Consider the following 24,100-nt stretch of genomic DNA (forward strand, 5'->3'; position numbering starts at 1 on the left):
TAGCATTTATATAAGACCATATGGTATCTCTTGCATTATTTTTCATTTAATTTCTTATGTATATGTCTAAATGTCTCTTTTAAAGTATTATATTTATAAAAACATCTATGTTTTTAAGGCTACTATATTATTCAAAAATATAGGTTAAGTTCCATTTATAGCCAAATTTTGTTAGCCATGTAAAAATACAATAGCAAATTCTTCCAATTTATTTACAATATCCACAAAGGGGTGTCTCAGAACCTTAAAAATTAAAATTTGACTAGTTATAGAGAGATTATAGCTTATTCTATTATTAAACTTTGAATGAGGAAGACTTACATATAAATCTCAAGCTAGGAGCACATGGAATATTGCAGAAAAAACTAATGGGAACTTTTGTTAAAAAAAAAAAAAAAAAAAAAAAAAAAAGGTCATTTCCAGGAAATAACATTTATAAAAAATAAGGACCCCAAACTGTTTTAGAATAACATCTATTCAAATATTTTAACAATATTTTTTTTTTTGCTAAGGCAATTGGGGTTAAGTGACTTGACTTGCCCAGGGTCATACAGTTAGAAAGAGTTAAGTGTCTGAGATCAAATTGGAACTCAGGTCCTCCTGACTTCAGGGCTGGAGCTCTATCCACTGTTCTAACTAGCTGCCGCAACAATACCCTTTTTAAACAAAAGAGCATACATGTTGATAGCATTCTTTGTAAAATAAATGAAAAAAGGATTCTTAAATCATTTCCTTAACAAAAATAAATTTGCCTTTTTTATGTATCAATGATGTAGTTACTTGAAGGCATGGATATAAATTCGTGTGCAACACAAGGGACAAAGCAATAAACATGATTTTATTATCTCTCCAACCATTAAGAACATTTTAAAAAGACATCAGAAAGATATTAAGAGATCACACTCTCAATGCTACATGGGCTTTAGGAAAATTAGATTGGAGTAGTTTGTAAAAAAAAACAAAGGGCCAAAATAAGATCCATGATTCAAAGTCAAAAAAGATTAATAAGGAGAATACAAAACCAGAGAGAACAGCTTACTTTAACTATATACAATCATATGGCTAATTGAGAGATTATAGCAACTGTATTAGAAGATGGCAATTCAGATTTATATTAAACATTTATTCTCTTCCTTCTGTACATTTTATAAATCCACATTAGTACAACATAAAATAAATGACATTAGCTTTCAAGTCTAACAAGGAAATACATAAACTTGTTTCCAAATATATCTTTGCTATTATAGTTTTTGACTTGAGTAGAATTCAAGATTCTACTACTGTGAGCACCTTCAATGACAGTTGTTATTGTGCAGGAAACTCTTCATCTACACCTCTTCCAGACTCCTTTTCAGAATTTCCTGCAATTCCACATCTGTATAAAAAAGATCAGAATTGCAAAGTTAGAGGCTAGAAAGAAACACATTGGTTTTATGTCAGTATAAGTCAGCAGGGTGATGATTATGCTTTCAGTATCACAGTGTACAAATCTTGTTCATCCTTGCAAGCAGGGGAAAAAATAAGTGGGGTAGGGAGAAAGGGTGAGAGGGGAGGGAAAGGGTATAAGAGCCTGAGGAGAAATAATACAGCATTTTATTAATCACGATATTCACATGGCATTTTGAAATATGCTAATTTAGAGATCATAAATTCATATAAATTCATGATGAATTAAACTACTCCATTTTAGAGACAGTTATTTTCTTCTTCATTTGGGGGTACTTTAGACCTAGGGATACGTGTTAAAGCCAACCTGGCAAGTTCTTATTTAGATATGTAGTGGTGTTTTCACAGATACATAGGTGCCTCAGCATTTAATTGATACTATACAAAGGAAGCAGGATAAAATCAATGACTAATTAGAAAGAAGGAACTCTGTGCAAGGTCCTAGACATGTAATTCAAACTCTGTAGGAGAGACTGCTGAACTGGTCTTTAAAGAAGAAGCTATTATCTTTTTTGGGGGGTAGTAGAAAGAACAATGGATAGTTTATCAGGAATCCTAGACCCTAGGCTCTGTCACTAACTTTGGCAAGTTATTAACTCTCATTGAACCTCAAGTTTTCAATGGATAGAATATCAGGAGTCCTAGATCCTAGGCTCTGTCACTAACTTTGGCAAGTTATTACCTCTTGCTGAGCCTCAAGTTTCTTTCACCGTTAAAACAAGAAGATACGGCTAAATATTATCTTTCAAGGCTTTTTAAAGTGTAAAAAATTTATACAGGTGAAGAATTTCTCCTGACAATATGGCACTGACATCCTCCATTAAGGTCCTTCTCCAGGCCTCAATCATGGCATGAAGTGACTCAGGGTTCTCAAAAACTTTGCCAGTAGAGCACAATCTCTGGCACATATCTTGTGAAGCTGAGAAGGCAGTGGGGACTGTGTATTTGTTGGCCAAGGAAGACTAACTTCAGAAATGTTCATCACCATGAGGTTGGCCACCAGGTGATGAATTTTATTGGCCAGAGCAACTCATGAAGACCATCCAGAGGCCCGAAAGCGTTGCCATCAGTGTTGGTGAAGTAAGTCCACACCAAAGAAGCCAGCCACAAAACTTTGAAGTCAAAAAAGCACATGGTTAATTGCAGAAAAGGCAGACAAGCAACACATATATACATATATATGCTTTTCAAGCTGCAATCCTGCAATAAAATAAGTAAAACTGTATCTGATACCGGCAATGTGCTGTTCTAGTATGGCTGGGCCAGTGATACTTGGCCCAGCTTGGAGCCGGTGGAAACTGCTGTACCAGGAAGCCTAGCACTCCTCCTGCTACCAATGATCCCTTCCGGGAAGCAGGGTAGAGGGGTGAAATGGCCATTGGCTGAGCTAAACCAGCACACCTGGAAGTCCTGTACAAAGAGCCAGCAACCTAAGTGATTTGCTGCTATAATTACCAAACAAAACCCATCAATTTCAGAAAATGATAAACTTGGCAAACAATGTCATCACCACTGACTTAGTAATTTTATGCTCTAGTCATGTCAAATGACCTATTCAGATAGAACGGAATGGAATGTAACGTATCTTTTGGGAGAAGGTCATCAAGGATCTGATAAAAACTGTAAGAGAGGATAACAATTAAAAGTTTTTTTTTAAATTGTCAATACATACATCTAAGGAACTGTCCATATCAGCTGATCCTACAGTATTAAGAATTATTCTTCACCTTATCACATTAAAAGATGATAATCATGATGATAGTTGATTGAGTATCACTACAGAATATACTTTTTGCGCTTGTCTTTTCCATATATTTTTAATTGTCTGACTTAAAGATACAAATTTTCAAGATGATTAACTTATACTATTTTTGTAAACTATTATCAATAAATGGTGAAACTATTTAGTCTATGTAAATGGTGAAGCTATTTAGTTAATGTGGGGATCAATCTTACTATATGTTGGAACCATTAGCACTGTTAATTAAACATTAAATGAATACATGTGCAAAATAATCAGGACTTCCTTCTATTATAGTCAGGATGATAAATGTATATAAATACAATCCAATGTAATATAACTTAAGGACAAATTTTGGAGGTTTTGTGCAAAACAGTCTATAAAAAAATGAATTAAATAACTTGAAATATGTTAAATGAATGACCAAACCCACATAAAAATCCCAAGTTTTACCTGGCCATTTGATTCTGTATTTCACAGCTAAAGAGAACTTGAGTAAATGAGAAAAAACAATTAGCACATTCATAAATTAGGGTAATGTCAATTCAATTCATTTCAATTCCATAAAAACAGAAAAACAACAAAACACCACAAATAAGCACCTACAACAGTTACCTACAATATTATGTATGGTGTGTGTGTGTGTGTGTGTGTACGTACATGTGTGCGTGTGTTTATATATAAAGTAGATGTAACTCAGTCTCTGCTCTCAAGGAGCTTACACTGTGTTTAAGAAGAAGGAATATAAATATATGAAATGTTTTAAGTTACAATATAAAAAATGAGCAGTATATGAAATATTTAAATTACAATATAAAAAATAAGTAGTCCTTCCCAAACATACATGACTTCCTGCTATTCTTTTTCCTTCAGAATTTCATTGCTTTTGGTCAAAGGCAATATTAGAAGACAAATAGCAAAGAACAAATACAATACGAAAATGATAAAATAAATTATAAAAGATCAAAACTAAAAATTAGGATTTTTGAACATAGTTGTTTAGTAACACTTTTAAGTTGACAAATGCGCTTCACATCAAAATATCCTATTGTGTTATCTAATAAAGCTTTAAGTCTGATTGTCTGAAGTACCTAACAAAAAAGGAAACCTATAATTATTTGTGTATTAAAAGACAGTAACTAACTCACCTTTTTTCCTAGCATTGTTTGAGAGTGGACACTTGCTACAAATATGACCAATAAAATTTTGGCATGGTACTACAAATAAATGGAATAATAAAAGGTAATATGAAGTGTCCTCTAGCTCAGTGATTCCAGACACAAGTTAGATGATTATGGGTGGGGGATAAGGAAGTCTGAGACATATATCTTTCAGTGTGATAATAGACATTATTTATAGGAGCAATTAGAAAGTAGGAAAAATAAGAATAAAGTGATTTGTTCGAATCAACACTTTAATTATTCCATTATTTCTATTCAAATAAGCAGCCCATTGAACATGGTATTTTGACTGACCATCATACAGATACGTCATTTCAAAAATAAAACGTTCATATAGAATGCTCTCATTTCAAAAGATTCCAGGAGAGAAAAAGTATCTTAACTCAAGACCAAACTGATGAGTCAGGATTAGGACATATGTCTCTTGACAAATAACACTTTTTGGGGGGAATTAGAGCTGAGATTACATTGGTGTGAAGGTATTCCCTTCTTATCAAGGAAGACTAGCAACTGTTATGCAATTTTCAGATATACAGTTACTGGGGCACTAAAAGATTAAAAGACTTGTTTTAGTAAAGTTCTTCATAGCCATGACATATATATTACTTTTTTGGGGGGAACTAGAGCTGAGATTACATTGGTGTGAGGGTATTCCTTTCTTATCAAGGAAGACTAGCAATTGTTATGCAATTTTCAGATATAGAGTTACTAGGGCACTAAAAGATTAAAAGACTTGTTTTAGTAAAGTTCTTCATAGCCATGACATATATATTAGAGGTAAAATGTGAACCCAGAATTTCCAATTTGGCTTTCTATCCACCATACACTGCAGCCTTTTTTCCATGTACAATTTCTATTTTATTATATAACTTGAAATCAAAAAATATCATTCTGTAGCATGCTGATTTAGATTTCCCTTGAGGAATCAACTGTCAAGATTACAAGGATTAATTTTCATTAAGTATTTCACAGAATCACAAATTCTGAGTTAGCTGGTAACCAAAAGCTATCAAATCCAATCTATCAGTATAAGCAACTTCCTTTGAAAATCTTGACATCTCCATTTGAAACTTTCTAATGGGGGCAGAGGATAGAAAAGAGTTGGAAAGGTGGGGGGGTGGGGGTGGGGTCAAACTAATACCTTCATGAGGCAGCCCATTCCATTCTTAGAAAACTCTAATTTTTAGGAAATGATATATAGTTCTGAAATTATTTCCCTAATTTCTACCCATTGCTGTTCCTAGTTCTGTCCCATGGGTCCATAGCAAAAAGTTTAATCCCTTTTTTCAAATATTTAAAGATAATCACATTCCTTTCTAAGTCTTCTCTGTGCTATATCATCTACCCATTTCCTTCAATCAGTTCTTTAGGACCACTCTCCAAACCTTTTCACTGGCTGCCTCTTTGGATCTGACTTAGATGTGAGCTAAAGAAGAACAAAATGAAAATATTGCCTCTGTTTTTCTTGTTACTGCCTCTACTGATGCAGTCTAAAATCACACTAGCTTTATCAAAACTATATCCCATTTATGTTTATTAATAAGGAGCTTATATAGTCTAAAAAGTCAGATCATTAAAACAAACTATATTCTGTCAATAGCACTCTCAATTGCTTTATAAATTAGCAGGATATTACATACATTCCCTGTTAATTCTGAACAACAAAGGACCAAGGAAAAGAGATCTTAATCCCTTCAATAGATACCTCCCTATTTATAATTAATTGATTTGTTTTAACACTATGCTGCCTCCTTCTCCCACCATATTCTTCAAGTTCCTCCCTTTTTCTTCCTAGACTCCTGATAGATACGTTTTTGTGTCATTTCCCAACTATTTCCAAATGTTCCCCTTTCTGCAACCCTTTTGTGAGTTGTCTATCTTCCTCCTCCCTTAGAAGGTAAGCTATTTGAGGGGCAGGTACTATCTTGTTTGTCTTCTATCTACAATATAATAAATGCTTTAATAGATGATATATAGCACTGGTGCCAGAGTCAGGCATCAGTTCTTTATTCAAATCTTTCCACAGACACTTTCTAGTTCTAGCCAAGTCACTTAATCCATTTAACTCAGTTTCTCCTCTATAAAATGATAACAGCATCTGCTTGATGGTTGTTGAAAAGATCAAGTGACCTATTTGTACTATCATTTTCATCTATATGTCCTCTTAGCCACAATGATTGCAGGAGCGTGATTGTGAAATGTTTAGCTTGAAATCTAATCTTATAGCACTGCTTTGATCCACTGCCTAATAATTTGTGTAAGAATCATAAAGTTAATCTGGAAAATTCTGTTCTTGATAAAGCCATGTTAGTTTTTGCTGATTTCATTTTAGAAAACATATCCATGAACTGTAACTGAAAGAATTTTAATTTCAGCTCATATGAGAGAGCAGAGATATGTTGGGGAGAAGGTGGTTCCAAACTTTGCATTCTATACATTACCTTAGCTTTCTACTTTTGTTCAAACAAGAAATTTAGGCCATTACTTTACTATGTGAGATCATTACAATACTGTTATCTACTAAAGCATTTATTATATTCCTGATACTGTTAAACATTGCAGATAGAAGACAGTCCCTGCCCTCAAGAAGCTTACATTGTAAGGGAGTAGGAAGATAGACAGCTATAAAAGAGTTGCAGAAAGGGGTCCATTTGGAAATGGTTGGGATATGATAAAATCTATGTAAGATCAATATATCACTAAGATATTGAAATGTCATTATCAGCAAATTACAATCTACCAAAAGTTGTTAGTCTCCCACTACAAACCATAAACTTTAATATTGGCTGTATGATCTTAGCGTATGTCTTCAGTTAGCCTCTATGGGGATGATGAAACCTGTACCACCTATCAAGACAATCATTTGTGAAAAAAAATGTGTGTTATAATTTCTTTGGAAGTTGAGGATATCAACATTAACAAATTCTTCTTTGAAATAAGCACAAAAATGGGGCAGTGGATACAGCACCAGCCCTGAAGTCAGGAGGACCTGAGTTCAAATCTAGCTTCACACACTTAATACTTCCTAGCTGTGTGACCCTGGGGGCAAGTCTTATTTAACCCCAATTGCCTCAGCAAAAAAGAAAGAAAGAAGCACAAAAAATAACATTAATGATAAGAAGTCAGAAAATGAAGGTGGCCTAAATGATCTCAAAAGCGCCTTACAATTCTAAATTCTATGAATTTGCTAAGCAGAAATAAACGTGCTTAGATTTTACTCAATATTTTAAAAAAATATTAAGCATGGGATCTTAACGTTACTATACTTTAAAACAGAACTTTAAATATAATTTTAACAAATTAAACCTACCCTTTGATAGTCATTAAAACACTGATAAGTCATAGCACAAAGATAAAAAAATTAATACATGAATTATAAGCAAATCCAAAAGTGATTATACATTTTAATAAATTTTAGTATAAAGTAAAAATTTTCTTCCTTTCTTGAGCTGAGATGTTGAATACTCTAAGCAAACAGAAACCATTTAACATATTAAAAAATGATTTTATTACCAATTTAAATAATCATTATTTTGGTGACTTTATAAAGGTTGTTAATTTCTTTAAAATTATTTGAGAAACTTTATGAATATTGCCTATATAAAAATTATATAATCACATGCATTTTTCTTTAAAAAAATCAAGTCAGCAGAGAAATGTGTATATCTTTATTTTTTGATTTGACAAGTTTCATTAAATTCAAATGGCTATTTGTTAAAAGCAGACATTTTTTTGGAATCATTGCATTTCAAAATAAATGCTCTCTTTCAAAAGTTAAAGGTCTAGAAATGTTTCAAAATACTTGTTTGTGTACAAGTGAAAACTTTTTTTTAATGCCAAAAATAATTTTAAATCCTCAAACTATAAGCCTGGTGTGAATAAGGAAATACTAAGCTCTCATCATTATATAGAATATGATTTCCTTGAATACTCTCCTGAGTTCAAATTCTACAAAATAGGGTAGCAGAGGAAGAATGGGAAAGCATACAGGGTGTGGTTACTTTAAATAACCACCTGGCCTAGTCATTTTCAATGATATTAGACCCAAAGTGACAAGTGATGAGAACTTGCTGAGTCTGAATTCTTGAATGTTTAATCATCTTCATTTTTTTATTAGTCTCAACAGCTCTGTCAAATGCTTTTATTTGAACTTGAAAACTTGGCTCCATTGTTTTAATGAAATATTTGCCTGTTAAGTACTGATTTGGATTGACTTTTATCTGATCATGCTAGAACAAAGAACTTAAAAAATAAACAAAAAATTGCTGTGCTTCAATTATTATTTAGATTATATTTAGATTTTTATTACCTTTGTTACTACTTTAGGTTATAAATTCTTTAGCCAATTAAGTCACCACAAAAGACATCAATAATAAAAGTTGAAGTCAAATTTCCTACTTCATTAAAGAAATTCTATTGCTATTAATCAATCTCTCCATAGCACAAAACCTTAAGTTCTTGGTCATTGTAATATACATGAGAACAAGATTACACAATAACTTCTAACAGCTGTCTCTCTATACTTGTATGTTTGGGTGTGGGGTTACTTTTGTTTAGTTCTCCATTCCAAAAGCAGCTATTGTTAATGTTGACTGAGCCTACCTAATTGCTTCAATATAATAAAATTATGGCAAATTCTTCTTTCTGGCAAGTTCAATATACCCTGACATATGAGAGAGAGGGAAAAAACTTTGGAACAGTCTTAAAAACAAATGTTGAAAACTATACATGTAGTTAAAAAATAAAATACTATTGAAAAAATTTTAAAATGTTCTAATGAGAAAAATGTTTATGTTCTTTAAAAACTATGCATAAATAAAATATAGTTATGGAAGATGAAAAATAAGGAATAAAGATTAACTACCTTAACAATTAAGGGGGACAGAAGGGACAGAAAGACCAACTTTGGAGCTGAGGTTTGGATAGTATAGAGATCTCCAAAGAGGAAAATACTCTGATCAATGCCTAAAGTCAACAATTCTACAATTTATATTAGTTACAGGGGCGCAATGGGAGTTAAAATGACTTGCTCAAGGTCACAGTCAGAATGAATCAAAAGCAAAACTTGGTTCTCATGTCTTCCTGACTCAAAGGTTACCTTTCTAAAAACATTTAATGTATTAACATTATAATGGGGATGATAATATTTGCACTATTTACTGGAGGAAAGCACTTTGAAAATATTAAAGGGTTTTTTAAAAATGAGTTATATTATTGTTGTTTTACTGTTATATTTAATTATAATAATAAATATACTTCAAGGATCCTTGACTTCATCTCCATAAGTGATTCCTTCACTAATGCAAACTGCAACACTGCCACACACATTAATAGGAAGTTCAAAGTAGTAGTTGTGGCTAAAATAAATCTCTTCATTCCAATTCTTTAGTGATTCTTCACCAAAATTAGCTAGAATAATAGCTGGATAACAATCTGTCATCAATCTTTACTCCAAGCTTCTCCAGCTTGATAGGAGTTTAGGCTGTGAGAGCATATCTTTTGAGAATTGAGGGTCATTTCCATATCACTGTAAAGAATTTGGTAGAGGAAATTTCCGGAAATAAAAGTTTATTTGGTAGAGCAGGTCTATTTCTACCTGTGTAAAAGTACGTATTTGTCTAATATCACTATAAAACTTTTAAGGATAACAGTTTTTTATCACATGACTCAATTACTTTGAATTTTTCAGATGAAAATCTGAAAGTGGAAAAAGATATGCTGTTTTAGAGATCTACAGTTAAAGAAAAAAAAAAGAACTAATAAAAGATTTAAGTTATAATCTTAGATTTGCCACCAATATGCTGTGTGATTCTGGAAAAGTTAGTTTCTCTATGACTGTTTTCTCATCCATAGAAACAGGAATAATGGAAGTGCCTCAACTATATTTCATAGAGCTTTGTGACCAAAACCAAACAACCCCCCCACAATCAAAAAAGAGGTAACATCTCTCTGAAACTGTTTTATAATACACATAAGTGCAAATGTATATGGCATAGGAATTTGATATTATAAACTATTAGAAAAATCTCTGCCAAAATCCCAATCCATATATTTCTACTAGGATATTTATACTATTTTTAAAATGGAAGACGACTACTTTTTGAGCAAAATGATTTTTGTATTTCGTCATGAATCAAAGTTATACAAACAATGACAATCAAACAACCCTTAAAGTTTTCAGACTACATCTGTGATACAAAGCGGCTATAGCATGGATTTTCTTTTCCTTAAAAATATCTTGCAAGCTTACATGCTCCACAGAGCTGTGTTTTTATATCACTGGAATAAAAAAAGGGAAAACTCAACGATTACATTACCTTCTCTGGACTTGATTTCCTCCTCTTGTACAGTATTTTTTTTTGTTCTTGTTCGATCATTTTCACTACTGTCACTGTCTGTAAAGCAGCAATATGTCAATAAATATAGATCAAATAATTTTCCATTTCACTGCTGTTTTCAAATGGCCTTCATTACATCTAATTTACTACCATGTCAGAAATTTAGTAATTTTCCTCTTCATTCCCACCCCCCTTACCCACATAAATATTTCAAAACTAATACAAAAGAAATCCAATTTTCGCTAAGAAATAACAGATTAACTCTATAAGCTTAGGTTTCTCAGAATTAATGATACTCAAATCATTAACTTCATGCACTTCCTTTAAGATACATATCCTACATTTAAACACAAGATCTTTTCTAATGACTTATTGTTTTGGGAGTTGACCCTTGTATCTGAAAATTTACACCAACTAAACCAAAGTTCTGGCTGACCTTGCCAAGCTAGAAAGTCTTTGAATAGAGGCCTAGTGATAAATTAACCCTATTAACCAAAGCTCATCCTGCCTAACTTTGAAAAAGCCTATCTTCAGAAAAATTGTCCATTCAGTGACTAAGATATTTGGTTACATCAACTCATAGATACTAGCATCAAGGGGTTGTGATTTGTGTTAATGGAGAATCTCATATTGATGCATTCACTGAATTTTGTACTGAAATAAGTGGTAAGAAACATATCAGGACAGAGAATTCCAGTTTTTTGTTTTTTTTTTTTAAATACAAGAACCATGAAAGTTATATAAAACCTGAGAATTTAATCAATTAACAAAGAAACACACATTTTTCCTATATATGTTAATTTCTAAGGGAGTCTCTCAGAAAAATATACATATTTACAACTATCTATCTGAACTGAATGTTGCAATATTTCATTATTATTTAAATGTTTGGTAATTAACTTTATTTAAAACAAATTTTGGGGTAGCTAGTCGATGCAGTGGATAGAACACTAGCTCTGAAATCACCAGAACCTAAGGTTCAAAATTGGCCTCAGACATTTAACACTTTGTAGTTGAACCCATGGGCAAGTTACTTAATCCCAATTGCCTCAGCAAAAAAACAAAAAATTTTACATTTTCAATATTTAGTTTTTGTTCAAAAAAGGTTTATTTCGTCAAAGTTGAGAATAATATGGTTCTCACATTAAAGTCTTCTCAAATGGCCAAATTCAAGTTAGTTTTAATATGTCTCCTTATATGCAGATGTGCTAATATTTGCTAAAATTTTCAAACTGATACATTTCAGCTAAAGAAATAAAGCTAACATATCTGATATTACAGGAATTTACTTTTACTTGCCATTTTTGAAAAGTATTTAAAAATTTATTCTAAGAGATATTATTCACTCTATGTCTACTTCAAATAAACCTAAGCAAAATCGGAAGTCTAGAGAAATAATTATAATATATTAGCCTAGAAAGACAAAATGAAAAATTTTTAAATGACCATAAAATCTCCATCTGTCAGGAAAGCATCTTAAATAAACTCAATTGTCAGAGAACAAAAGAAAACATGTAAATTGAGATTATACTGGAATAAAGACTGAAAAAAACACCAATTTATGACATCTTTGAAAAGTTCCTTGTTCCAGAAACAATCAAAACTTGTGGCTAAATACCTGGAATTATTAGCATTCTATTCATATTTTTACTATTTTTGTGGAGCAGAGCAGTTTATATTAATAAAACCCCCAGACTGACATCTATAAACTAATGTAGTTTAACTTAATTAAATATAAGTTATTAAGTAGATGAAATTCTTAATAGAGGCACCATGGTATTACATGGAAATAGCAAATTACAAGCAATGAACAAACATATATAGATGTTCGATGGCATAGATGTTTATGTTCCTTCATTGCTATGAGTTACTAATACAATTTAATGTGAAAATCTTTGGTACTTACCTAAAGTTTTTTTAAAAGATCAGTGATTTTATCACTGTGGTTTATTCTCTTTCCTCCAATGAAATCACAAGTCCTACATATTTTAAGCAAACTGTTTTATGAATTGCTATCAAACATAAAAATCTATCATGTGATACATTGCTAGAATAGTTCTGTGGTTCAGAATCAAAACTTTTTCAATTTGAAAAAACTTTTTACAGACATTTTGGTAGCCTAGTCTTTCAGAATCCCAGATCACCTACATCCTCTCTCTTTCCTCTCTCTCTCTCGTGTGTGTGTGTGTGTGTAAAACACAAGCCACAGCTACACAAACACCAAAAGTTACTCAAGTTTCATGTTCTTGAGAGAAATCTGAATTACAGTAAAACTTTTAAAAATTCAATAAGGTTAATTCTGAATGAATTTTAATTCAGACATGGGCAGTATTTCTGTGAACTTATATTGAAGGTGACTCTTGTTATCTAAGAATGAAAGATAAGTAAAATAGTACAAATTAAATTCTTTAGCCACTTTAGAACTGTAAGGTAAACTTGTTTAAGTTGAGATTTAAAATACAACACAAAAATCCTTATAAAATAAAACTGTTTCCATATCAATTTTCCCCATACTTCTCAATGAGGGAAACTACTTAAATATATGGAAAATGTTAACAGAGATGTAAAATAAATGATAGGGCATAGCTAAGGAGACTTGGCATAGTTTATCAGCACATCTGATTTCCAGTCTTGGGCCTACCAAAACTAGTTGTGCAAATTTAGGCAAGTCCCTTTCTCTTCTAAGTTCTCTTCTAAGTTTCTGTTTCTTCATCTGTACTATATGTGGTTTTGGAACTATTAAGGATGCTGACTCTCAAGTTCTATGAGACTAAAACTAACGAGTTTGAATAAAGAAAAAGTAATTATCTGATATCTCCAAGTAATCAAAAATGGTAAATGTCATTATCAGTGCCACTTCCATCCTAGAAGCTTACCATGTAGATTGTCTATATCCAAAATCACAGTATGGAAATTAAATTACCAAGGTCTACATGAAGCAGATGCTGAAACAAGATGAAAATTCTAAAGATGTTAACTATGAAGTACTTTTAGAATTTTCTTTAAATCTCTCTGTGAAAGGTTATGATTTCTCTAAAAAACAATGAACTAGAAATTGTTGCGAGAAATGCTTGATAGTCATATGTTGTCATTTCATATTCCAGCTTCCTCTGCACTTTTTCAGATGTGACATAATTTTAGTTAATGTGATTGGTTAAAACAATTGTTAGGCACAAAAAGAACAAGTTGAAATACTATTTTGCTTTTCCTTGATCATATCTAACATGTATATGAATGAAAGAAATCTACAAAATATATAGTACAGGTTACTATCTGTGATTATATTGCATTCATCTTACCAGTAGGCAAATGATGTGCTTCTCTAGGTCTTAAGAAATTATCTACTTTTGGTCTGCACATGTAACCTCTGTAGTTATTTACTAGTTTTCAAACATTAACCTGATTACTTCTTCTCCCTATCCTCCAAATGGATAAGGACCAATAATTATTGGTAGCTAGATAGTTACACAAAGGGTAATTTATTAGTTACAGCAAATGAAAAATTAGCCATGGAAATTTTAAAAATGAATAATGCTATATTCTAAAAAAGCTGCTTAAAAGATGACAAAGTACCACAAATTTAAGGTTACAACAAGGATAGGTGTATCCACATGGACACAGTTGTGAAGCAACTAGAAAGACAAGAGTCTATTTGCGGTGCATTATTTGTTAACACATTAGAGGGGTTTACTAAATTTTGTTAGCAACAAAATGGGCAGAAAAGGGGGTTAGCAAGAAAAAAGTAATGGAGCCTAATAAAGTTTAAAGACACGAAGTTTAAAGATACTTCTAAAATGTGTACATAAATTAAATACAAGTATAGAAAAGATTCTAAAAAAAAATTTACTTGTCCTAATTAAGCTAAACATTGGTGGTCTTTGATTTAAAAATTTTACTTTATATTTTTAAGCAGCTCTATGTTGACACTATAGTAGTAATAATAAAATCTACCCCCACTTCTGTGGTCACATCCTCCAAAGAGGTTTACTGAGAGAAAGAAAATACTGATTTTTAACAGACAAATAATTTATAATAGCACTAGAAGTGATTTTTTAAAAAATCATACTAAACGACTGGAGATGGCTGAAAAACTGGCATGTCAATATAATGGAATATATTTGTGTTCAAAAAATTTTAAATGGAAAAATCCAGATAAATACAGGAAAATATGCATAATGTTGAGGGCAAAAAAAAGCAAAACCAAAATAAAAAGCACAAAAAAATTAAAATATATATTTATATTCTATTAAAAACTGTTAAAGAGTCTAAAAGTATAAATTATCATGTACTATTTATTTACTATCAATTGCAATCACATGATTAGGTATTTTGTTTACTATTTTGGGAGGTTGCTCCTTGGGAATGGAAAGATGGAATAGGAGGATATTTTGAGTGTCTAGAATTGTCTTCAATGCCAAAACACTAAGATAATTAAGGAATTTACTCAAAGTCAAAGACGAAAATAATGGGAGAACTACGAACTTTTTCCTATATTCTACATTTCATGAATTATTCCCAAATAGTCCTTGAAATTTCAATAGGCCAGTATTGTTGGAGCTAAGCCACAAATTCCACAGATGTCCAGGTTGTTCTGGCTCCTATTATATCTGCCCCTAAGTGCTTTCTGAAATGATAGATTTAACTTTGTTAGAAAAGACAGAATTCCCTATTGATCAATGCACAATGTTACTAAAGATTTCTTCCATTTTATTCAGGAAGCAGCATCCCAGAAAGACAGATTGATTCTGTTTTTTTCAATAATACTAAGTATATGAGCTGTCTAGAAGGAGAAACAAGAGCTAGTTTAATTTAAACTAGTTAGAAGTGAAGGATGAAGTAGTGAGTGTTACACAACAAAGAGTGATAAATGTCTGAATCCATGGACTGACTAAACCTCACTCTCTTCCCTCCCCCACTGCACTATGACAAAGCCTAAAAATGACAGATAAGAATCTGAGTTCAAGTAATTATCTTGAGTCTATAAAAGTATATATCTCCGGTACATATCTCCTGTCACAGATATCTAAAATCTTACTTGAAATCTCAACTAAAATGATATCCTTTTGGATTAACATTATAGGGAATAGACGGAAGAATAAGATAATCATAGATATCTGATAATAAGTTTAAATAATAGTCTGATTCTTTTTTAAAATAAGTAAATGTAACTTTCAAATGAACTCTAAGCTGTGACAAAGACCGCTTTGAATATAATTGCTGTCAAAACAATACATATTTTGATCTCCCTTGAGAACCAAAAAGATATTAATCTAAAGAAAACATGCTCAAGAGTAACACTGGAAAATCATATCTTAACATCTTTAGGTATGTTTGTATTTTAAATATCAGCAGTTTGGAGTTTTCCAAAAACATACATTATATAAAACATGGTGATGTTTCTTCAGCAAGTGTCATTAATATGTTGTGACAGACTCTTTGTATTCCCCTTATGTGATAAAATCATTGTTTTCAAAGGACAGAAAAATAAGCACAATGATATGCTTTGTGTGCCAAAGGCACATTTTATCCCCAAAGAGATTATTAGGTAGGAAAGAATGGAAGGAAGGACAAGAATTGACATTTAGATAAAGAGAATCATATTTTAGAGGGTCATCTAAAATGAGGGACAGATGCCATGAGATATCAATAGCCCTCTTCCTTAGAGCTCCCATTCATCTTCACATTTTGGCCATCAATTTTCCTATAGAATCCTATTTAACACTCAATAAATCTAGGCAACAGATTAACTGAAATGCATGAGACCAAATTCCATTCACATTTTAAAAATAAAATCTCAGTATAGCAATGAAAAAAAAAATGAGAAAGGCAATGAGAAGAGGTGCAAGAGGTAAAATAAAGGCAAATACTCTTTCCATCTTTAACAGAGCAGAAAACAAACAAGAGTTTAGAATCAATAAAAAAGGTTGAAAAAATAGCAAAAGAGTTAATAAAAGTTAAAATAAATTCAAGAGGAGAAAACTAAATTATTAGGCTGGGGAAAATACATGTTAGAATAAAAATTGTAAAGTAAAATGTGAAAAAAATTCAGTATATGGTAGAATAAATATGATTTATCTGTTATGACTTTTCTTTTTATGTTCAGACTTAGGACAATAAAACCTTTGAAATTATTATGCTTAAAGTCACTGTTAGTCTAGAAAAAAAATGAATCAACAAACATATTTAAGCTTTTAGTATTTAACTCCTTGATTCAAATAGCAAATATATTGTATTCTCCCTTTCATCTATTTATTTTCCCTCCTATTTCTTTTAAGAAACATTAGATACACTTTGAGGTAATCTTTAGCCTTAGACATTTTTCTTTAAACATGATGTGGGGAGGGGTAACGTAGCATAATTAAAATACTTTCACTTATTGTCTTCTATTTAAAAAAAAAAAATTAAGATGAGGTTGCTGATCTTTCAAGCTTATAAAGCAGAGATCTAAAAATAAATATATAAATGATTCCTAAAAATATAGAGCTAGGCCACTATTCTAGCCTAGTTCAAGACTAAGTAAAACACTTCTATATTGTTTGTTACCTACTGTTTGAAAAATTGTAATTGTTTTTTCTCCATATAATTTTCAAGTGGAACTTTAAATAAAATATACAAGTCTCGTAATATCTACAAGACTGAATTCATAGGGATCCAACCTATCATCACACAGTAACTATGAAATGTTGTACCACATGGCAGACTCTAAGAAAGTACAGTAAATCAATCCTTCTATATGGTTGCCAATGAGAGGGGGGAAAAAGATGCAAATCAGATATGATTATGAGGTTTAGTAACTAGGGAAACAGTTTCCTTTTGGACAGCCATTTATTGGTTTCTTTCAGCAATGAAGTCTCCTCCTCTTTGGCATTCTGTATGGTACCTGCAGCTGCGTACCTTTGGTTGTATCAGATATACTATTTAATAAGGCACACATCATATCCCCCTCTAAGTGATGAGGGTTTAAGATGTGAGCTGGCCTCTGAGTCTTCTTAAATTGATTTTGTAGCTCCAGAAAACCTTGATCTCCTGAGAGAATAGTGAAAGGAATTTGCTTAGGTAGTTGTTCATCTAGACGGCCAGCCTGTAGATCAAAATATAAAAGTTGAGAATATAAGAAACGTACTGAGTTATAATTTGTAGTTTATAAAACATTCATTCAGCAAAAACTTATCAATTATGTGCAAAAACACAGTCATGATGGATAAAAAAGTATGAAGACAAGATAGTCTCAAGAACCCAAACATTTTCTTGTAAGGAAATAAGGCACCCATATGCAAATAACAAGAGCATACAAAAAAAAGAACACATGTAGCAAGGCAGTGAAAACTTATTAAAGGAAAAAGAGCTTCATATAGCACAGTTGATAATTAGTATGGAAAAAAGACAATTCAAATAATAGGGTACGGGGGGGGGAGGGGTTTGGTGATTGTCAGAGATAGGGGGAAGAAAGGACCTAAAACAACCTTGAGATCTTGAGCAAGGAGGATGAACCTAATATAAATAGGGAAGTAAATCAAAACCTGATCATCTCACAGAGAAAATGATGAGTTTGGGATATCTAAGTCACCTGGACCAGGATGAGGATTAAGTACTGGACATATATCAATGAAACCAGGAATTCCTACCAATGTAGACTGGTACCATCTCTAAAGCTTCTATTTGTAGACAGAATCAGGGTATACATCAGAAATAAAACTTGAATACAGCTATTTTTTACTTTAATACTGGATTATCTCCACTATTACACACTGTTCTCTTCACTCTCTTAAGTAAATGTAAATGGCAAAAAATTGGAGAGAGAAATTAAAGCTGGACATTTTAGTTTTGAAGACTTCCTTCATAAAGGGTAAAATACTGAAGTTGTGAGAAAAGATGAGCATTAAGAGAAAATATTTGGACATGCCTACATATATTTTTTTCCTTCAAAGAAGAAAAAACAGACAAAATGCTAGAATTATGAGCAAACCTAGAAAAGGGGATACAACATAAAATAGTTTCCATGTTTTGTTTTATGTTCATTTGGTTCTGTAATCTAAAAAAAGCTAAAGGTAAAAGATATTTCTTCTGGAGGGCAAGAGTAGAAGGAATACAGAGGGAAAATCTAGGTGATATGACATGTATTAAATAAATAAAGCTTTTAAGGTAAGGTTTTACAATAAGATTTCACATTACTTGTTTTATTGACAACTAGAGTTTGTAATTGGGAAGAAGAAGGTTATTCTAAGGGATAGGGTAAAAAATGATTAATAGTGTAAAATTCCACAAAAATAGAAAAAGTAGTACTAAAAGATACCATGAGATTAGACAACAGGCAATTTTAAAGAAAAGGTTTACGCAAAGTAGGAAATGGAGAAAAGCCAGATTTTTTTTAAGGGGCGCTAAAGTGATGGAATAGCGAGCTAATGGGAACATCTAATATAAATTATTCTTTTCAAAAGGTGTAAAAGAGCCAAGGGACAGTACAAAAGGGTGCTGGTGATGGAGTCAAAGAAAGGATGATTTGGGGGAAGGGAGGGCAGCTAGATGGCAGAATGGATAGAGTACAGGTCCTTAAGTTCAAGAAGACCTGGGGGTTCAAATCTGGCCTCAGACACCTAACACTAGCTGTAAGTCACTACTTAATCTCAACTGCCTCACCAAAAAAACAAAACAAAAAAAAAAAAGTGCTTGAAAAGTATGAGAGTTTATATACTAAACACTAATGAAGCTCACTTCTTTAGTTAAAAAAAAAATGTTTGAAATTGTAGGACTTAGGAGAATAAATACAATATTATACATATTTTATTTATAGAAAAACAACATTTTTTTTTAAACTAAAGAAGTGAGCTTCACTAGTGCTTAGTATATAAACTCTCATACTTTTCAAGCACTTGTATCATATACCACAATTTTGATGGGTATCCATTCATTTTCCAACTTCTAGCCACTACAAACAGGGCTGCCACAAACATTCTTTCACATACAGGTTCCCTTCCCTTTTTTGAGATCTTTTTGGGATATAAGCCCAGTAGTAACACTGCTGGGTCAAAGAGTATCCACAGTTTGATAACTTTTTGAGCATAGCTCCAAATTGCTCTCCAGAATGGCTGGATATATTCACAATTCCACCAACAATGTATCAGTGTCCCTGTTTTTCCCACATCCCCTCCAACATTCATCACTATCTTTTTCAGTCATCTTAACCAATCTGAGAGGTGTGTAGTGGTATCTCAGAGTTGTCTTAATTTGCATTTCTCTGATTAATAATGATTTGGAGCATATTTTCATATGGCTAGAAATAGTTTTAATTTCTTCGTCTGAGAATTGTCTGTTCATATCCTTTTGGAGAATGGCTTGATTTCTTATAAATTAGAGTCAATTCTCTATATATTTTGGAAATGAGGCCTTTATCAGAATCTTTGACTGTAAAAATATTTTCCCAGTTTATTGTTTCCCTTCTAATCTTGTCTGCATTAGTTTTGTTTGTACAAAAACTTTTCAATTTGATATAATCAAAATTTTCTATTTTCTAATCTCTAGTTCTTTTTTGGTCATAAATTCCTTCCTCTTCCACAGGTCTGAGAGGTAAACTATCCTAAACTCTTCCAATTTATTTATAATCTCAATCTTTATGCCTGGGTCATGAGCCCATTTTGACCTTATCTTGGTGTATGGTGTTAAGTGTGGGTCAATGCCAGTTTCTGCTATACTAATTTCCAATTTTCCCAGTCATTTCTGACAATGAGTTCTTATCCCAAAAATTGCGGTCTTTGGGTCTGTCAAACATTAGATTATTAAAATTATTGGCTATTTTGTCTTTTGAACCTAACCTATTCCATTGATCAACTAGTCTATTTCTTAGCCAATACCCGATGGTTTAGTAACTGCTGTCAAGCACTTGTATCAATGTCAATTATTAGTGAAAGTATGGCTAATACAGATAGAATGCTCAATCTAAAGACAGAAGACCTAAAATTGACTGACAACTTCAGACAGAGTTAACTGTGGGACTAAAGACTTTGAAAACCTTAAAGCAATATATAAATATGACTTTTCCTTTTTTTAATTAGAGAAAAACCTTGATTTTCACTTTATGGAAGTGGATCATTCTGCAAGTGCCTCTACATAAAGGAAGAAAATAAAGAGTCAGGAAGGTGGCCAAGTATATCTATGGAGGGAAGGGACCAGTACATAAAAGTTCAAGGACATGGGGAGATTGGGGAAAGAAAATCAAGAGCAGGAGAAAGAATACCTAAGGATTCTGGGCCAACCACATGGAGGGGCCTAAGTTGGAACTGAGAGAAAGATCATGTAGGAAGCAAGCACATGTGAGGACCAGATACAGACATAGCCAGAAGAGGATGGGCTCTACAGAAGCCAGGGACAGGCACTTAGTACCTTGACATGTTTGAAAGAAGACAGACACAAGGGCCAGACATGTAAGCAGGTGGGCAGAGCAAGGAAAAGTGGGGAGTCACTTCTCTTGATATCAGAGGAAAGGCCAAGCTCCATCCAGTGGCGGTAGGGGGGGGTCTCTTTGTGGAACCATTCTGTTTCACTCGGGGGAATGGGAGGGGTGTGGTCTGGTTTTTAACAAGGGGGATGGGAAGCTACAGAGTACCAAGCTAAGAGGGGGGAACTGCATATGGAGAAGAGAAAGAACACAGTACTGTATTGTAAAATTAACTAGATAAGTTTTTTTTTTGGAATGTGCAATTCTTTAAGTAGAGTCAAATTTATGTAGTGCAAATTTACATAAAGTGAGAACTTCCTCGCTTTCTTTTAAATTTAAATGAAACCATATTTCAACAAAGAATCAGTGAGCTGTAGATATTAAATGTACTTTTAATCCAACTATAACTCACATGCATACAGATGGCAAAGTCAGCAGCATCTTTTCTCTTACTGCAACGTGGATGAAGGAAGAAGCATCCAATCCTATTGAGGTAATTAAAGATCTTGCAGTTGACTGGAGGCTTCCAATTAGTATTTCCTCCTAAAATTTCAGTGTTAAAAACAAATGATAGTCAAATTGGGAAAAAGATGTCTGAAAAGTTCTCCCCCTTTTAATACATGAAAAAATATCAAAAATTAAAATTAATTATACTTGTATCAGTTCATTATTAAATGGTCATTTTGTTGCTTTGGTGGAAGAAATTGTATTCCATGCTAAATTTTTAAAGTTCACAAAAATTAATTAAAAATTCTTTTTTTTAGCTTTCACATTATCATCAATATTGGTATAAATATAATAGCAATTAATATCAAAATAACAAATTTCATAAAATTCTTTGGGGGAGTAAGTAAGCATTAAAATAATTCACTAAACACCAAGAGTGGTGATGTAGAAATATATTTAACAGAATGAGGGGAAACCTGTTAGACTGAAGTTTTATATTATGTTATAATATAACATATTAATCTGTGGCAAAACACAAAACTTAACACATAAAATGGGATTTTGAGCTATGAGTTATGCCAGAACCAAGCAAATGCTTAAGATTCCCAAATACAGCTGAAGAGAAAAGAAAAATCAACAAGATACTTTAGGATCGTTAAATTTGAATATAGTTAAGGTTATTAATATTCAATGATTCTCAAAATAAACTTGACATATATTGAAGGGATTTATGACTAAGAAAATTTCAAAGTACATTATTCATGCAATCCTAATTAAAATAGGAAATAATACTTTATAAACTTCTAAATAAAATCCATACCATTAATGAAAACCAAGAAATTTTAATAATTCTTTATCAAAATGTTCTTATAGAATATACACAAAAATAATAATTGCCATAACTGCAATCTTAAAAAGTAAGTAAAATACTATTAACTTTGAAACATTGGCAAAATTAACAATTTATATCTGCTATTCTGAAAAAAACTCTTTCAATGTATCAGAAGGGACCAGAGGAGCATAACTTTGGAGTTGAAAGGGATCTGTGAGCGAGTTACTTCAACACTTTCCTTTATAGATAAGAAAACTGAGGGTAGGAGGGATTAAGTGATTTGCCCAATTCGAGATAGTTTGGTAAACAGGAGAGCCAAGATTTGACTTCCACATCACACATTTCATTATATCAACATTGTAGCACTGGACTCAAAGAGTCTTAAGACTTAAATTCTAGTCCTGGCTTCTCTAATTCAGTGAATCACACAATCTTTCAGCTTTATCAATGTAGTGACCAATCTCTTCTTGCTTGCCTCAAAGGGCTTTACATAAGAATGTACTTATACACAACAGTAGTGGCCAATGGCCATAACAGATGAGGTAGGGTGTGAAGAAGAAAGATGATCCTAGGAAAATTTGTGCTCAAATTTCTCAAGAGCTTTCAGGTTCCTGCTAGGAAAATTCACTATTCACATGGTTTGTAACAAGAAGTCAAGGTGCTTCAATTCTTTGTTTTCTCCCAATCCATAATCTTTGAGTTCTTACTAATTGTAATCTCTATAAAAAATTAATGTACTTTATAAATCCAGCTGTATTTATAAAGAAATCCAAGTGTCTCTGGAAATGCTGAGAATTTTACTATTAACTAATAAAGGTTTAGTTCCTGTTGTCATATTATATTTTCTAAATTAATATTCCTAAGATTTTTTGAGAGCATTACTAATTTTTTTTTTGTTAAATTCTAGTTTAAGACTTTAAGACACATTTCACAACCTTTTATGGGATCTCTTAAATATAAGGATTGTAAGATTATGATTTATAATAAGTAAAAATGTTTGATTTATATACCTATGCACATAAAAATTTCTTGGGCAAATTGGGGTCATGGAAAAAAGTGTAAGAAAGCCTTATTCTAAATCAAATCTTTAACATTGGAAAGCATTATTATTTTTCAATACTTTAAGGAAATTTCACAGATTTATATAATTAGTGAACACAAAGTTAACATTACAAAAATAATCTAGAAATTGGGGATTCCAATGTGAAATGAAAGAAATAATCATTATACAATGCATTTTTCAATCCTCTAGCCAAATTCCATTACAGGAAGATTCAAAAAGCAGTTCCATTTGGATAGGCCACATTTTATTTTAAGCAAGGAGGATACATCCAACTTTCATTATTAACTTTACCTTGAAATCCCCAAACAAAGGTTCCCTGATTAAGGAATCCTGGTAGATGACCAAAAAAGTTTGACCAGTTATCAAAATCCACAAAGACTATATGAGTCATGGTTCGCAAGTAGTCCAAATCTGGTAGTTCAACATCTCCTTCATCTGCAAAGAAAACACACGAACATAGTCATTATCAGAATTTCTCTATACAAAACCTTAGCAAATTAAGACCAAAAAATACTTTTCCCCCCTTTCCTTAATATAGTTGAAAAAGGTCCTGTATATGGTACAACAAAATAATGGTAATTAAATTCTTAGATATGTAGCATGGGTTAAGATACCAAGTC

At 32.1% G+C, this 24,100-nt stretch overlaps 1 protein-coding gene across 7 annotated transcripts in view; it reads right to left on the bottom strand.

Moving 5' to 3' along the window:
- Nucleotides 1-818: 818 nt before the first annotated feature.
- Nucleotides 819-24,100, bottom strand: part of ZNF451 (zinc finger protein 451) — a 106,566-nt gene continuing 83,284 nt past the window's right edge. For 6 of the 7 annotated variants that reach the window (XM_031964698.1, XM_031964695.1, XM_031964696.1 and 3 more), the window contains 6 exons: nt 23,772-23,915; nt 21,551-21,681; nt 17,601-17,787; nt 10,686-10,763; nt 3,641-3,677; nt 819-1,375 (listed from right to left, as the gene is read on the bottom strand). In XM_031964698.1, coding sequence (XP_031820558.1) covers nt 1,306-1,375; nt 3,641-3,677; nt 10,686-10,763; nt 17,601-17,787; nt 21,551-21,681; nt 23,772-23,915 — 647 coding nt within the window. In that variant the 3' untranslated portion in view covers nt 819-1,305. The remainder of the gene's footprint in view (nt 1,376-3,640; nt 3,678-10,685; nt 10,764-17,600; nt 17,788-21,550; nt 21,682-23,771; nt 23,916-24,100) is intronic. The other variant, XM_031964697.1, reaches the window with a different exon arrangement.

The sequence above is a fragment of the Sarcophilus harrisii genome, chromosome 4 (genome assembly GCF_902635505.1).
Source record: "Sarcophilus harrisii chromosome 4, mSarHar1.11, whole genome shotgun sequence".
In the NCBI taxonomy this organism is placed as follows: Eukaryota; Metazoa; Chordata; class Mammalia; order Dasyuromorphia; family Dasyuridae; genus Sarcophilus; species Sarcophilus harrisii.